The 16,111-nt window shown below is 41.3% G+C and overlaps 1 protein-coding gene across 3 annotated transcripts in view; it reads right to left on the bottom strand.

Moving 5' to 3' along the window:
* Uchl3 (ubiquitin C-terminal hydrolase L3) overlaps window positions 1–15,867 on the bottom strand; it is a 42,842-nt gene extending 26,975 nt beyond the window's left edge. For 2 of the 3 annotated variants that reach the window (XM_021181780.3, XM_021181783.2), the window contains exons 1-6: window positions 15,761–15,867; window positions 15,647–15,658; window positions 4,040–4,168; window positions 3,262–3,418; window positions 2,855–2,940; window positions 1,310–1,357 (exon numbers count right to left, since the gene is read on the bottom strand). In XM_021181780.3, the coding sequence (XP_021037439.1) occupies window positions 1,310–1,357; window positions 2,855–2,940; window positions 3,262–3,418; window positions 4,040–4,168; window positions 15,647–15,658; window positions 15,761–15,802 (474 nt within the window). In that variant the 5' untranslated portion in view covers window positions 15,803–15,867. The remainder of the gene's footprint in view (window positions 1–1,309; window positions 1,358–2,854; window positions 2,941–3,261; window positions 3,419–4,039; window positions 4,169–15,646; window positions 15,659–15,760) is intronic. The other variant, XM_085828813.1, reaches the window with a different exon arrangement.
* Between the last annotated feature and the right edge of the window lie 244 nt (window positions 15,868–16,111).

The raw sequence follows: 16,111 nt of genomic DNA, 5'->3' as shown, positions 1-16,111 counted from the left end.
TACTCTGAAATGTCAGTGGGTCATTCCTGTGGTGGCATCCAGGATTACAACGTATGATGAAGTTTTAGTCTGGACAAAAAGAGATGGGTCTGTCATTCAGATGCTAAACCAATAACTGGATGAAGCTCCAGAGGGGACACAAGAAGAAGGCAGCACAGCACTCTTGGAAGTGATTATGTCTGAACTGCTTTATTATAAGTAATTGGCATCTTATTATAATCTTCTATTGGTCCTCATCACTAGTTTTAACTCTGCAACACATACTTCCTAAGGCTCACAACAAGCCATGTAAACAACAGAAGCACTGGACTATTTCAAGGCTGCCCACTACACTGGTCTACTGTAAACTCAATACAAACCAACAGTCTACAACGTTAAGAGACAAACCCGAGAGCAGCTTGGAAGGGATAATTACAAGGACACTCAGTGCTTCAATTAGTCAAACACCCAGTCATATAGTCTGAAAGAATAAGTATAGCTACATGATAGTATCAAAGTATTTCAGCCTTAAAACAGACTTAAGACTAATCTAAAATCATCTTAATTATAAAAAATTTCCAAGTATTTTTAAAGTCAACAGGCAATATCATCCCATGTGTGAAATGTGAGTTTTTCCTCCTGTTTGCTAATATAAAGTGTACAAAATAACGAGCTTTATCATGACATTTTCATAATTTCTCCATTTCACTGGCTCCCTTCTTCTTCCAAAATAATCTCTGCCCTGGAAAGTATCATTTCAAGTCACATATGAAGAAAATGTACAATTGCCTGGAGCTTTAAATATACCATTGGCTTCAATTAAATTCTAGTCATTCTAACTGAATATTTTCTGACAAAGTTCCCACAAGAGTGAGGGCTTTAGAAAAGCAGAGGGAAGGAACAGATAAGTCAATAAAGTCAAAAGAGGCAACTGAAGGAGCAGAGACAGACCCGGCAGAGCTGCTGAACACCATGTGGCCCAGAAAAGAGTCACTGAGCAAGGCATGACAGCGATGCCCAAAGACCACACAGGCTAGGTGGATGTGTAGACGCCACAGGAATCTGACAGGAAGCAGCAGGCCACCTACCACAGGTCCTGCTACACCTGTCAACAGCTTTGGCAAAGTGGCCCAGACATTAATGTAGCATGGTAGCAGCCTGGGCAAAACATTTCATTTGCTATCATTCTCTATGGCTGCTGCTGTTGCAAAAACAAATTCTAAGGAAAAACAAAAAGAAAACCAAACTGGGGAAATACTTTTCCACAAGTCCTACAATAGAAGATCAAAGTTACACACAGCAACATTTTTTGAAAAGAAATGTGAAATACCTCAGTCTGACCTTCATGTGCACTGGTTTCATGAGTAACTCGAATAGCCTGTAATAAGAATATAAACTATTTACAAAAACATAAAACAGCTGTATCTATCTTTTAAGTGAAAACAACAACAAAGCTCAGTTTTTACCATCTAGAATCCTGTAAGGAGGCAGGAGATTGGAAGAACTTTAGGAGCAGTTTAGCACAAAACCTTTCAGAACTGTAGCTCAGTAAGCAAATGAGGTGCTGTCCTTTCTACCCACAAATCCCGTAAGCATTAAGAAACAGACTAGTTCATTGGTTCTAAATTTTCATAGTGCAAGGAGAGGGTCATTTAGCTTCCTTAATTGTTAGAGCAACACTTAACACTTTATTCACTTAAGACTGGAATAAAGTGAGCATCTCACAGAGACCGAAGACGCTCAGCCATCTGTCTCTCCAAGGTGCGTGCTCCTGCGGCTCTGCCCGGGTTTATGCTTAAGCATGCATTTCAGTCGGCAAGTTTAAAACGTGGTGCAAAAGGCATGCATTTGTGAGAAGCTAGGGAGCCCAGCTAGCTAAACTTCAAACTGCTCCAGTCAGACCCACTCCTATCAAAGATGCAGAGAAATGGACGTAATAGAAGATCAGGGTAAAAGTGTAATTGTTGTGTAAGTATTAAAGCCTTAAGACATGCAAACCGATCAGCAATTTCTCTTCTAGGTTTTAATATGTTGATGTATTTAATGTACATGATTATATGAAATTAAGAATGGTTCTAAAACCTCAGACAGTAATATATTTTACTCAGGTTTGTAATAATTTTAAGTAGTGAAAAAGAGAAAATTCTTAGATTTCAAACAGCATTTTACTAGTTAAATATATTATACAATGGAAAGCTATTCAGCCATTAAAATAATAATGTTAAATATATACTTACTGGTGTAAATACGTTTGTGATAAGTGAAAAAAGCAAGTTATAAAACAGTATTACAGTGTGATCAAATTAAAAAAAAACCTATTGTGTATATACATACATGTTTTCTATAAAAACATCCGTGACCGCTCCCTTTCACTGGTGGAATTACTAGCAACTAGCAAGGTTCTTAGTTTACTTTTATGCAAAATAGGATGATGTATAAAATTCTAAATATTTTTAAACTTAAAGCAACTAAAATAGTTTGGAACACTAAACAAACAGTATCAAAATGTACATCATACTTGTAAGTTCAAAGAACTTATCATCTACTGATGCTATTGACAGGCAAAAGGCCTTCAAAAGAAAAATGATTTTCAAAAATAATGAATGTTTAAAACAATTACTTCAAACTGGATCAGAGGGTCCAGGATTTAATTTGCAAACTAAATCATTTGTTCATCTGCTCTGGACACAGAACTGCCAACTGAGTAACATTACAGATATTTCAGGTACAGCTCCCTCAGTAAAACTGAAGCCCTTTCTTACGGATAAGACAGTGATGCCTCCCCAAACTATGGCTTCAAGACAAACCGCTGAACAGAGCCTACAATCCTGTAAAACTGCCCGTGGATGAGGTTGGATAGAAAGAAGGTACTGACGTCATAGTTCTCCAGGTATTTGGCTCTCTCTTCAGGGCTCATTGATACAGACTCCTCCAGGAACTTTTTCAATGTTGACCCTGATTCTGAGAATTTCAAAAATGATTAAAAATTTAATTTTAATTACAAAGAAAATTAACAGTAAATGTAGTACAGTATTTTTTTAGGTAAAACTTCTTTAACTGGTTAAGAATCTAAGAGTCTTGGGTAAGTAATTATGTCAAATACTCTTTTGCTGATCCTGTTCATCACCAATATGAAGAATGAGAAGGGCTTATTTCTCTCCCGGCAGCTTACACATAGACACATTCCCATAACCATTATAGTTGGAGAGAGTTAGAGCACCCCCTACTGTTTAATAAAGTTAACACATCTGAAGAGGAAAACTGGAACAGAAAGTGGTTTACCAAAGTGCATCTTGTCTTTGTTGTTCGCAATGGCATGGATTAGTCCAATCGTTCCACAGGCATTGCTGATGGTTTGTTTCATAAAATATACTGATGATGTCACATCTTGTCCTTGAGATTTTATCTTTTCCTCCTCTTCTGTTCTGAAGACTTCATACTATTGGGGGGAGGGGAAGACAATAGTCCACAATGCAAACACTACACACTGAACAAGACAAGTCTGTAAAGGAAGGCTATGAAGGACGAGGTGCAGCCTAGCGTAAGAAAATGATTTAAAGGACCAGACCAACAAAAGCCTGAGGCAGAGCAGTAACTGTCTGACGCCAACAGTGTGAGAAAGACAAGGCATTCTCACATCGGTTATTTTACTCATTGCCTGCCTGTGAGATACAAGGGTCTCACCGTACTGCTCAATCCAGTCTGCAACTCCTGAGCTCCAACCATTTTCCTGCCTCAACCTTTCAGGTAGCAGAGACTGCAGACAAACTCCACAGCACCCAGCTTCACTCACCAGTGCTACAGGCAGGCACTGGCACAAAGCTGACGCCAGCTAAGCTTATCTTTAAGAGAAGAAAGCTAGAGGTAAAAGACTAACAGAAAGCTTTATTGCCAATCTATAATCATATATCTTTTATTTTAATAAGACACTAAGAATCCCTTACTTTTTATTCTGCTGATTATATGTAACAAAGACATCATTTGTTTTTAAAGACTATGTTTTTATTCAACACCAAAAATCTGCATTTACCAGAAGCTATATATCTTGCTTTACAATTACCTTTTCTGTGATGGGGAAGAGGAGTAACACTGCGCACACTGGTCTTGGTACCATGCTAAGAAGTTCAGGTTCCATCCCGTACACATCAACAAACTGCCAGTTAGGATGCAGGCCTAATTGCTTGAGAAACTAGAAAAAGAAAAACCAGCAAAATGTTAACTGATCAGAGAAAAGCCCTGTTAACAAGGAAATGATCGACAAGTGTGTACTATATATCTAATATATACAAAGCAATGTGATCAAGTATTACTAATGTTCAATAAGAATGCAGAAAGCAGCACTACCAAACACAGACTATACCACATAAATATGTATAGTCCTTATTTATCAATATACCAGAGCCTGAGAGGTCAAAGAACACAGTAAAGCAAGTCTACTATCAATAGGGTAGGTAGAGAGCAATTTACATCACATACCAAACAGTTAAAACCCTAACATAGGAAACAAATCTGTTCTCAAAATCTATAACTTTGACATTGAGTATGTTAGCTAGGATTTCATCAAGGACATACAAGTTACCTTAAGAACTTATTTCCAGCCTTTAATGCATCAATTAAATAATGAATTATTATTTTAGTACATCAACAATTTATACTGATATCCAAAAAATACATCTGGGGTTTAAAGACAGATAGCTAAGCATTTTGCCAATAAGAGAAAATTACATGTGCCCAGACACACATGCAGGCAAACACTTCCAAGATAGACAGACAGAAGGATGGATGGATGGATGGACGGATGGATGGATGGATGGATGAAGGAAAGGCAGCTAAAACTCTCTCTTGGGAAGAAGTACATGACATGTGTTGCACCAGCTCTCCATCAGCTGCATGGTCTGGAACACAGAGAGCCAGCCCCCCCCCCCCTATGTCATTCTTCACCAGATTACTACTCAGGACTGCAGGGTTCACAGGCAGAGCTGAAAATATTTCCCTTTCTCTTCTTCACTTCTTGCAAATTTACTGGTCTAGGTCAGTCAATAATCAATCCTACCTAGAACCCAAAAAAGGATTTTTTTTTAAAGGCTCAGTGTTAAAGGAAGAGACCCTAACTTATCTTTTTTCCCATTGCTAAGCACTGTATCTAGCCAAATCACAGACACTCAAGTTACACTGCTTGAACTGAAATGAATACACTTCAATAGATAGCTCCGCGTGTTACGTAAGCTTGTTTATGATGAACATTCAATGTATACTCCCTTTTCTGCCTGTTACAGAAGATTGGGACCTTCAACTCCTTTATCTACAATCTGATATTCATTAAATCAGCTCTGCATATTACCATGATGGAACAGACATCTCTGAGGTAGGCAAGCATTCAGGGTTTAGCAAGCCTGGGACTTTACTTGGTGTGGCTAGTTCATACCCCTCTGCTGAGCTCCAGACCCTTACCCACAATGCACTATGCACACACCCCTTCCTCTGAATAATGCACTCAGCAACCTGTTAGCACACACAGCCCATTCCAAAGAATGGGAAGGCCGATCCAGTCTGAACTGGTTTGGGGTACATGTGCAGTTAAGCAAACTGTACTTAAAGTGAAAATCCTCTATTAATCTGTCCAGACATAATTGGGCATGGATATGATTAAAATCAGATACATCATAGAAAGGCATATGTATAATACAAAAATGATCATGTAATTTAACATCTCTCAATCAAAATAGAGAACCAGTCAAACTACATCCCAAACTAAACTTTACCTTCACGTGAACGTATAAAAGGAAGTGACAAACACCAACTGGGCCCTAGAAGGGCTTCAATTACATGGCTCACTGTGCCCCTCAACAGTGTATCTGACTTATTCCATCATTTCACAAAATAAAAGTCTTCCTGCTACCTTTGCAAATTTCTGTGCATTGTTTCAGTGATTTGAATGCGATGTCAAGAATCTGAAAACACCAAGACTACCCAACTAGTAACATCTCTAATTGTAAGACCTGATCAGAGGATTTGTTAATTTTGATACTCATAAAAATCATACTTATTATAAAGTTACACAAAATGGCACATATGGCTCAGTAGTTCCATGCATGTACTACAAAATAAAGAAACATTCTCACAAGAATGCAGCCTGGACAAAACTGCTAAGTTACTGTAAAGAGACTTTAGTATAAATCAGAAAAGCTAACAAAAATAAGCACTAAGCAAGATTCAAAGTCTAAAGGCACCAGTTACAATGACACTGATTAAGACCAAGCTAAGAACACAATGAATGATTAAATAGCACATTGTCTTAAATCATAAGAATCATTAAAACTTAACAAGAATTACTTCTTGATGAAAAATGCCATAAAAATTCAATTCAATGAGTATCTCTTAGCTCAAACCTCTGGATCTGGGTTGCTATGAGTCACTCATCAGAAGCCATCACATAATACAAGAGATAAACAGTTTAAAAGTTAACTACAGCAGGCCATGGTGGCAGACACTGTTAATCCCAGGACTTGGGAGACAGACGCAGGAGGCTCTCTATGAGTTCAATGGCAAGCTGTTCTACGTATTGAGTTCCAGACACAGTGAGACCCTGTCTCAAAGAACAGAGTAATCACAAAACTGCCCTGTTTCCATACAAAACAAACTCCAGATCTGCATTTAAAACAAACACGAAAATGTTAAAAAGACACATTTTGTAAAAGGTCAACTACAGTTAGTTGAATAGTATAAACCCAGACAGTTTTATTGTCTCATTTTAAAAAACAATGTGGTATTCTACCATAGTCAAGTTTAAAGGTAAGTAAGAAAATCTACGGAACTACAGCAATTTTTTTACTTAAATTTGTAAAACTATGAGGAAACACAAAATAATAATCTTAAAAACTGAACTCGTGGCTGTGGGGGTTTCAGGTGGAAAAGCGCTTGCTTTCCACGTAGCTTGAGAACCTGAGCTCAGTCCTTCAGAATCCACATAAAAAGCTGGGTGTGGAGCACTCCTGAAATGCCACAACTTGACAGGCTAAGGCAGGAGAATCCCTGGTTCTTGCAGGCCAGTATAATGAAACCAGTGAGTTCCAGGTTTAAATAAAAATAAAAAACAAAGGAAAAACCCCCAGGAAACTAACCAGATTCCCGAAGAGTTCTCACAATCGCTGATGTTTACAGAACCATCTCTACTTATCTGAAGTGCTGTGTTTGGATAGCACAAGAAGGGGGTTATAACCTCTAGAACCAGTCTTTGGCCTTTTCCTGTTTAAACACTGGATAATAAAATAACAATATCAACACAAAAAATCTAACTGATTAGTTCACTAAAATTCCACAACTTTAAAATTTTGTTTAATTAAAAAATATAATTTATAAATTACAATATGCAGCCATGAAACTTTTTTTTAATTTTAAAAAATGCCTGTTTTTAAAAGAAGATGGTATAAATGAAATCTAGGCAGTAGTGGCACTATAAGTACACTATTATCATTATTGTGTCATAATGCATTTAGTAATCCTAAAAAAAGATAATTTTGTACTCTACAGTCCAAACACAAACTTGCCACCAGATCAGGGATATTTCAATTCAGCCACTGTGGCAAGCAGCTGTAATCCCTGGCACTCAGGAAGATGGGGCAGGAAGATCACCAGTGCCAGGCCAGCTGGGTTATTGCAGACATATGCAGTCTCACATAAATCAAAAATAGTTCTCCTTTAAAAAGACAAGAAAAGAAGAGGAGAGGAAAGGAGGGGAGGGGAGGGGAGGGGAGGGGAGGGGAGGGGAGGGGAGGGGAGGGGAGGGGAGGAGAGAGGAGAGGAGACAGGGGAGAGAGGAGAGGGAGAGGACAGAAGGAGGGGAGGGGAGGAGAGGGGAGGGGAGGGGAGAGGAGGAGAGGAGAGGGGAGGGGAAGGGAGGAGAGGGGAGGGGAGGGGAGGGGAGGAGAGAAGAGAGAAGACAGAAGAGAGAAGAGAGAAGACAAAAGAGAGAAGAAACAGTAAGAGTCCCGGGGAGAAATCACTTTCTTTTAAACTCTGTCCTAAAACTCCTTTCTGCAGCCTTCTCCCCACCCTGCCAGCGGGGTCAGGGACTGGTCCAGGGCCTGAGCTTTCTAAGTGAGCAGCTTCACCTGAGCGACAAAGCTCTCTCAGGACCTCCTTTGCTCCTGCTCGTTACTGGTTCATTAGTGAGTGTAGTTATGACATAATTACACTTGTCTAGCGACTGCTTCCTACTACTGCGAGTAAGAGTGCACTGCTGGAAACCGCATGCATGCATGGAACTAGGAAAATAAGTTAAAGAGGAATCACAGCTTAGAAACTAGCTGAACAAAGTTTAACAGACTGACTCAAAATAAGACAAGAGCACATTTCCTTAACCCCAGGATAGGAAATCACTAGAAATATTTTATGCGGACGTTACAGAAAAACAAGTTACTTCACAGCAGGTTCAATGTGGACTAAGTACAAATGACCAGAAAGAGACACACACTGGTTTCCTCAGAAGCATCTTTCGGGACAATACAGCAACAGCTCACAGAACCAAGCAAAGATGACGCAGCATGGATTATGATAACAGTATTCTCTTTCATAATGGCTAAGGACAAGGGGAGGACCCCAAAGACAGTGGCCAGGGACCATAGGATTTAGAGCCACACCCCAGTGGAAGACAGTGTGGTGGTTTCAATAAACCCCTCAGGGATCCTCACAGATCTCAGCACGTGGTCCCCGGATTCGGCAGTCTCGCTCCAGGAGATGGATCACTGGAAGCGCGCTCTGAGTAGCCTCACCCTTCCTCTTGGTTGTGCCCAGCTTTGTGTTTGTGGTTCAGCAGTGAGGTCTCAGCTTGCTGCTCCAGCCTTCATGCCTAGCATGTGCAGCTAAGGTTTCCCCACCACCATGGACCACCCATCTAGAACCATAAGCCACAATAAGCTCTTTCTTCCTTGAGCTGTCTCTGTCATACTGTTTCATCACGGCACCAGGAAGGTAACTGATACATGTGGGCATGCATGTTGGGGAAGACCGAAATGACTCCACCTTGGTTGAAGACAGTGCTAATATGAAGAAAGAACAATCAGATTTGTTCTACATGCTTTCAATGGAAGGACTGATGAACAATTTAAGGAAGTTATAAGAAGGCAAAACGTCCCAGCAGAAATAAACAAACATCACTTTACTAGTCAAATGTTCTTCTCATTGCTGTAAAAAAAAAAAAAATTAAAGCACCTTAGAAGACAGAATTTTGTTCATTGATATACTCAGGGAGGGTGGGCAGTGGTGGTGCACACCTGTAGTCCCAGCACTTGGGAGGCAGAGGCAGGTTGATCTCTGAGTTCGAGGCCAGCCTGATCTACAGAGTGAGTTCCAGGACAGCCAGGGCTACACAGAGAAACCCTGTCTAGGAAAAAGAAAGAAAGAAAGAAAGAAAGAAAGAAAGAAAGAAAGAAAGAAAGAAAGAAAGAAAGATAGATAGATTGATTTAGGGAGACTTGGGTGGTGTGGCATCAGTGGTAGTGAACGCCTTTAATCCCTGTATTCAAAAGGCAGAGGCAGGTAGATCTCTGAGTTCAAGGCCAGCCTGGTCTACATAACAAGCTCTAAGACAGTTAGGACTGGAGGGGGGAGGGGAAGGAGAAGGTGAGGGAGAGGTGAGAGAGGAGAGGCGAGAGAGAGAGAGAGAGAGAGAGAGAGAGAGAGAGAGAGAGAGAGAGAGAGAGAGAGAGAGAGATGGAAAGAGAGAGAGGGAGAGGGGAAGAGGGAGAGGAGAGAGGGGAGAAGGGAGAGGGAGAAGGAGAAGGAGAAACCTAAATAATTTCACAAAGTAAAAACTTTGAAGAAATTAACCGAATACAGTGGTTCATGCTTACAGGAAGCCAGAGTTCAAAGCAAGCCTCAGCCACTACAAAACCCTGTGTAAAAAGAAAAACAGGGAGGAGGAAAGAGTAGGGGTGAGGGAGGAGAAAGAAACCAAACAAAAAGAGAAAGGGAAGGGAAAGTGGTAAAGGAAAGGGAGGCTTGGCGTGCATACATTAGTATGTCACACACACACACACAAATGTATATGTCTGGAACTTGAGCTATACATGACCAAAAAATACTGCCATAAAATAACTACAATAAAGTGACTCAAGCTACGGATAAGCAGTGAAGACTCTGAAGCAACAAGAGACTCAACATTCAAAAACCCAAGTGCAGCCTGGGAAGCTCAGCCTGGGTAGAAACAGGCAGCACCTCTCATCCGGCCTCAGTGCAGGGCTTGCACTGCAATCTAAAAACAATCGGTGAAGGCCATTAGTGTCTGAAGCAGAAGATTACAAGATGTTGTGTGCATTTTTCTAAAGCCAAACAAAAGCGGGGATGACGGCTTTTAGGGGAGAAAATAAGCACAACTAGTTACAAGTCCACAGTGGCTGACCAGGTCCGGGCGAGTGGCTTGCACTGTGAAGACAATCTACACAATCAGAAAGATTACAGAAAAGATTAGACAGCCAGGATCTCAGAGCACACACACAGTAGGCCAGAGACATTTACACAAGAGAATCAAGAGACACGATGGCATCTTCAGAATGGCATGGTCAGGGAGAAGAGCCATCGCGCTGGCTTGAGCAAATGATGCACTGCAATGCCTTTGAAGACACAGGAAGAAAGTGGTTCAGAGGACGGAAACTCATATTTCTTTTTCAGCTATATTGTTCGAGGTATTAATAGTACCCAGATGGAAATATCAAAGTAGTTAAATGCACAGGTGTTCAAGATGGTGAAGAAGGAAGCGCTTAGAGGGCCACTGGGGCCATTGATGTCATGGCAAATGTTATAAAAACAACAGATCAGGAAATACCATAGAGGAGGACACCCACGCTCTAGAAGGCATGGCATTGCTTTCCTTGAGGCTGTGATCAAACCCCTGACATAGCAACTTAAGGTTCACTTCCAAGAGTTGGTGCTCTCCTTCTATCCTGTGGGTCCCAGAGCAGTCTCAGGCCATCAGGCTTGAATGCAAGCACCTTGACCTGCTCTACCACATGACTTTTTCATTCAGTCCTAGGCTGCAGACCACAGAATGGTACCCATATTTTGGGTCTTCCCAACAAAATAAACCTAATCTAGAAAGCCCCTCATACAGCTATATCCACCAAGTTGACAATCAAGGGTGACCTCACAAAGGAAGTCCCCAGGAACCTCCAAAGAAGGCAAAAACAGAGACAGCCTAAAAAGTAATTGGGAAATTAGAAATACCAGAATTATCAGAAAAGTAAAAATGCAAAAAATGATGTTTCAAGAACGCAGGTTGCTCTTCTAATGCCACTAAGAGGCCAAGAGATACAATGAACCCATGTCAGAGGAGTGGTCACTATAAACTGATAGGAGTAATAATCTAGCAGATGGCCTCCAACTCTAGTTCTAACTTTAATCATTTACATAAGTAGCAAAACTATGTCACGGAATGCTTAAGTTTCCTTTAGATATGAAACAAGAAAATATTACTTCCTCAATAACATCACAATTAAGAATAATTCTAGGGAGGTTTCCTATTTAAAAACTCATAATTCTTCTAAGTTACAACTATCTCCCTCTCTCTTCTCTCCCCCGCTCCCTCTTTCTATATACATATATATTAGATAATCAACTGACCATACTCAAATGACAATAAAATTACATGCAGGTCTAGTACACTCATAGGTGATACAGTTACCCAGATTAACTATTCTTGTTTAAAAAGTTATAATTCTTTTTTTTTTTTTTTTTTTTTTTTTCCGAGACAGGGTTTCCCTATCTAGCCCTGGCTGTCCTGGAACTCCCTCTGTAGACCAGGCCTGCCTCTGCCTCTGCCTCTGCCTCTGCCTCCCGAGTGCTGGGATTAAAGGCGTGCGCCACCACGAAAAAGTTGTAATTCTTAATGTTCAATTATCTGCGACTTTCCATCAGCTATTTTTACCCACTTAAATATATATATGTAAATAAGGTAGATCTTAATTTTTTTTTCTATTTTATTTTAAGTCAAATCCGTAGCAAAACGAAGTATCTTAAAAGAGGTCGACAGGATACTAAAAATAAAAAATAAAAATAAACAAAAAAATGGCTGTTTACCGGATGTACTATATGTCACAGCTCTTCTAGATGATGCCTAGCAGATATTACTAATCTTCATGCTACAGACATAGGATGACTGTTCTCACATGACACCAGGCATCCCCACAGCATAAAACAGTCCTCAAACTAAGAGTTAAGAAGACCCATAACTGCCAGATGGTCCTGGGACTACAGGTGTGTGCCGCCACATGTGGCTAGAAAACAAGAAGTAACCAAGTGACACCACAGCATGGCACCTACTAGATTCTGACCCAACCCCTTGTGAATTTTCTCCTTGCTCTTTCAACAATGGATAATGATGTATTTGCCTGGCTTTCCTTTCTGCCTTCCCACTGGATAGAAAAACAATCCTAATTTAACCACCAAAGTATAACTAGTTCCTGCTCAGACAACTGGTAATACAAAAGGTGTCCTCAAAATTTTATTTAGTGTAAGCAAATGCATTTTATAATTTATCAAAGCTATCTAGGAATAAGGTACTATATCTGCCAAATCACAGACTTTGTGTTGTTATATAAACTTTGTATTGTTTCCTTAAAACAATAATTAGTATCATTTTAATCATTATTTTCATTTAGTATCACTAGATTTTTTTTTTTTTTTTTTTTTTGGTTTTTCGAGACAGGGTTTCTCTATGTAGCCCTGGCTGTCCTGGCACTCACTTTGTAGACCAGGCTGGCCTCGAACTCAGAAATCCGCCTGCCTCTGCCTCCTGAGTGCTGGGATTAAAGGCGTGCGCCACCACGCCCGGCTAGATTTTTTTTTTAAATCAACTGATAAGGCTAATTACATTGATAGACTTTAAATGGTAAATCAAATCTTCAATATAAAAAAAGGTTGCCTTTGGTTATGGTCTTATGTTGTTAAAATGCATCTATTGTTGAAGGCCTTTATGGCCATATTAATAAGATACAAGCCCACAGAGTGAGCATTTCATAATGTGTCAAAGTTATCTAGGAATGAGGTTCCAAATCAGCTGAATCAGATGTTAAGTGCCTATATATATATATATATATATATACATATATATATATATATGTGTGTGTGTGTGTGTGTGTGTGTGTGTGCGCACACACACACTTTCTTCTCATAGTTTGTCTAGTTTGGGTACAGAGGAATACTGGTCATATCTCTGTTCATTTATCTTTATATATAATTATATATAATTCTTTCCATGATCATCATCAAATGCTTTAAAAAAAATCACTTGAGGAATTTGAACATTAATAAAAATCTTTACGAGTTAGGAAAAAGTGGAACTTCTTTAGCCTGAGAGAAAGCCTCTCCAAGACCTCTGTAAGCTCCTAACTTTAGAATGAAGGAGTCTAAGCTTCCCCAGCTAAGATCAGAAACCAGCACTCCGAAGCCATAGTTAAGACATTACCAAGTGAACTAAGACAGGAAAAGGAGATAAAGGTGTTTAGTCTGGGACTGAGCATGTGACTGCAGAGAACTCGTCTGTCTGTCTGTTCAGGAAATCCTCCAGACCCACCGAGAAGATGCCAGATACACTGAGGCGCAGTGCAGCTACTCCCTGAACTTACTACGGTTGAGGATGTGGGCAAACTTTTAAATTGCATTCAATACATAGCAAAGAACTCAAGAATGAAATTTCAAAGCAATACCATTCACAAGAGCACCTCAAATCATCAAATTTGTAGGTATCCAACAATTTTTTTCCCCAAGAGCTATGTGCTCAAACTATCAAACACTGATGGAGAAATCAAAGACCTAATTAAGTGATGATACACCTTGGTCAAAGATGACAAGATCCGCTGTAGTAAAGGCACACCCCTCAGAATATGTCTATCCAGTTGCCGCATTCACAATCAAGTTTCTGTATAGATTGACAAGCATTCTAAAATTTATCTGGGAGGTAAAGTAATTAGAAAAGCCTAAATAATTCAGAAAAGGTACAATGCTGGATTCATACAATTTGAGGACTTATAAAGCCACAACAAAGAGAACGATAACCGAAGGAGGAACAGACAGATCAATGGAGCGAAAGCTATCACATATATAGTAAATTGCTATCGATAAAGTGTAAAAATCACTTTGCATTACAGCTCAAGCACACACTTCTTTTTATGCACAGAAGTTGGAAATTCTTTGAGATTTTTCTCTTGACAAAATAAAATGCACTAGGGAAAGAGATGAGCAAATTTCAAAGAGTCGAGAACGAAAGGAAGCTGGCCTCTTCCAGAAAGGGTGGTGTGAACAGCAAGGCAACGGGGAAGTGCTGGCTTTTAAACTTTACACAGTTCACCTTACTAAGAAGATAGGAAGTGATGCTAACAAAAATATATAACAAACCCACATAAGCTACAGGGAGTCAGGCCAGTGAGTCAAGGCTCCTCCCACCAGCAAATACAGAAGACCTGTGTTTAATCCCAAGGACCCACCTGAGGGACTGAGAGAACTGAATCTAGAAAGTTGTCCTCTGACCTCCACCCGAAATCAATGAAACAATAAATGACAAAATAAATGAAAACACTTTCAAAAATTCCAAAAGACAAAGGATGTCACCTCTAACATAAAGCCTGTGTGTTTTATACAAAGAATTTGCTAAAACGCTTTAAAAACCAAAAAACCGTTAAAAATAACAATAATAATAATAATTGGAGGAAGGGAGCAGGTTTTTAGGCAGCATTTCAATTCAGGCTGGGCTGGAACTCAAAATCCTCTTTACCTCAGCCTCCCACACGCTGATACTGCAGACATGTAGCACGATGTCTGGTCTCAAAAACATTTTTAAACGTTGATAATAGATCTTTATCCTTCGGTTATGAGAAGAAAGATGGAAGAAAAGTATATAACAAACTAAGAGAACTGTTAAAGGTGAACTAAATCTGAGAGCAGAAAAAAAAAGGCTAATATATATATATATATATATATATGCATTCCACCACCTAATTTGGGGTCTGAAAGGCATCCCAAGCCCCAACCTTCAGTATCCAAAACAAACTCCCTTTTAAGAGTAGCAGGTGGCTACGCATTGCAGGACAAGACAACGATTAAACCGGGCTTTGTGTGGTACAGGAGGCAACGACCAGGTCCACCTTTGAAAGACGGGAAGAGAAAGGGGGCGTGGCAGGGAAGAGAAGGACCTTGATGGGGCAAGAGAAGATGACTGAAAGGTGATTTCATTGTACACGAGGTGGATGGAATTACCAGAACTGGGTGGGCAAGTTTACAAAGCCGGGAGTCAGGAAGTGTTGGCAAATTAGTCACCTAGAAGGGACAGGGTCAAGGAACAGGATGGAACCCGCAACGGCAAGGAGACGAACCAAGATGGGGAAAGGCACGGGGTGGGGATACCAGGCGAGAGGCTACCAAACCTCAGACCCCGGGGCCCCCTGGCAGCGCCGGCGACGCGGGGTCCGACGGAGGGACAGAGGACGCTCGCTGCACCGGCATCTCCACGAGCCAGGTGGTGGCCCGAGAGGGGCGGAGCCGCCCACAGCCGCAGCCTGGGGCCGCCCGCCCGGGATGAGATCCCTGGATCCTTGGGGATGCAGAGGTGAAGGCCAGCGGGGAGGCTGGCGGGGAAGGCGGGAAGGACTCCGGGGTGACAGGCACCGACCGCACTCACCTGGTTGGTGACCTGAAACGAGACACAGAAGAGGGTTTAGCGACGCGCGCATGCGGGCTGGCGCCGGCCTCCCGACCCGCTCAGGCCCCGGCTGCGGAACCCGGCCGCGCTCACCTCAGGGTTGGCCTCCAGCGGCAGCCAGCGTTGACCCTCCATGACTGCTCCGCCGGCCGCTCTCCAGCTCTGACAGCCGCCACCGCCGCCGCCGCCGCCGCCGCCGCCCCCGCCGCCGCTTCCGCCCCCGCGCGCTCCGGCCGGCACCATCCAAACGCCGCCCCGAGGGGGAAACCAACGAATGGACTTCCACGGCCCCCAGGACGCTTGATCTCTCCCTACGGAGACTCAGCCCTGGAGTTACTAATGAAGTTGAAAGGCAAATTAAACTGATAATCCGGAGCCATGTCCCAGTTCATGAGAAAAAGAATATTTGATCAACGGTGACCTCCCCTCACACTTGGACTCTCC

This window comes from Mus caroli, unplaced genomic scaffold, assembly GCF_978045245.1.
Source record: "Mus caroli unplaced genomic scaffold, Mus_caroli_1 scaffold_12, whole genome shotgun sequence".
Lineage (NCBI taxonomy): Eukaryota > Metazoa > Chordata > Mammalia > Rodentia > Muridae > Mus > Mus caroli.
Note: the sequence above shows the minus strand (reverse complement) of the source record. Positions and strands in the feature narration are given on the sequence as shown.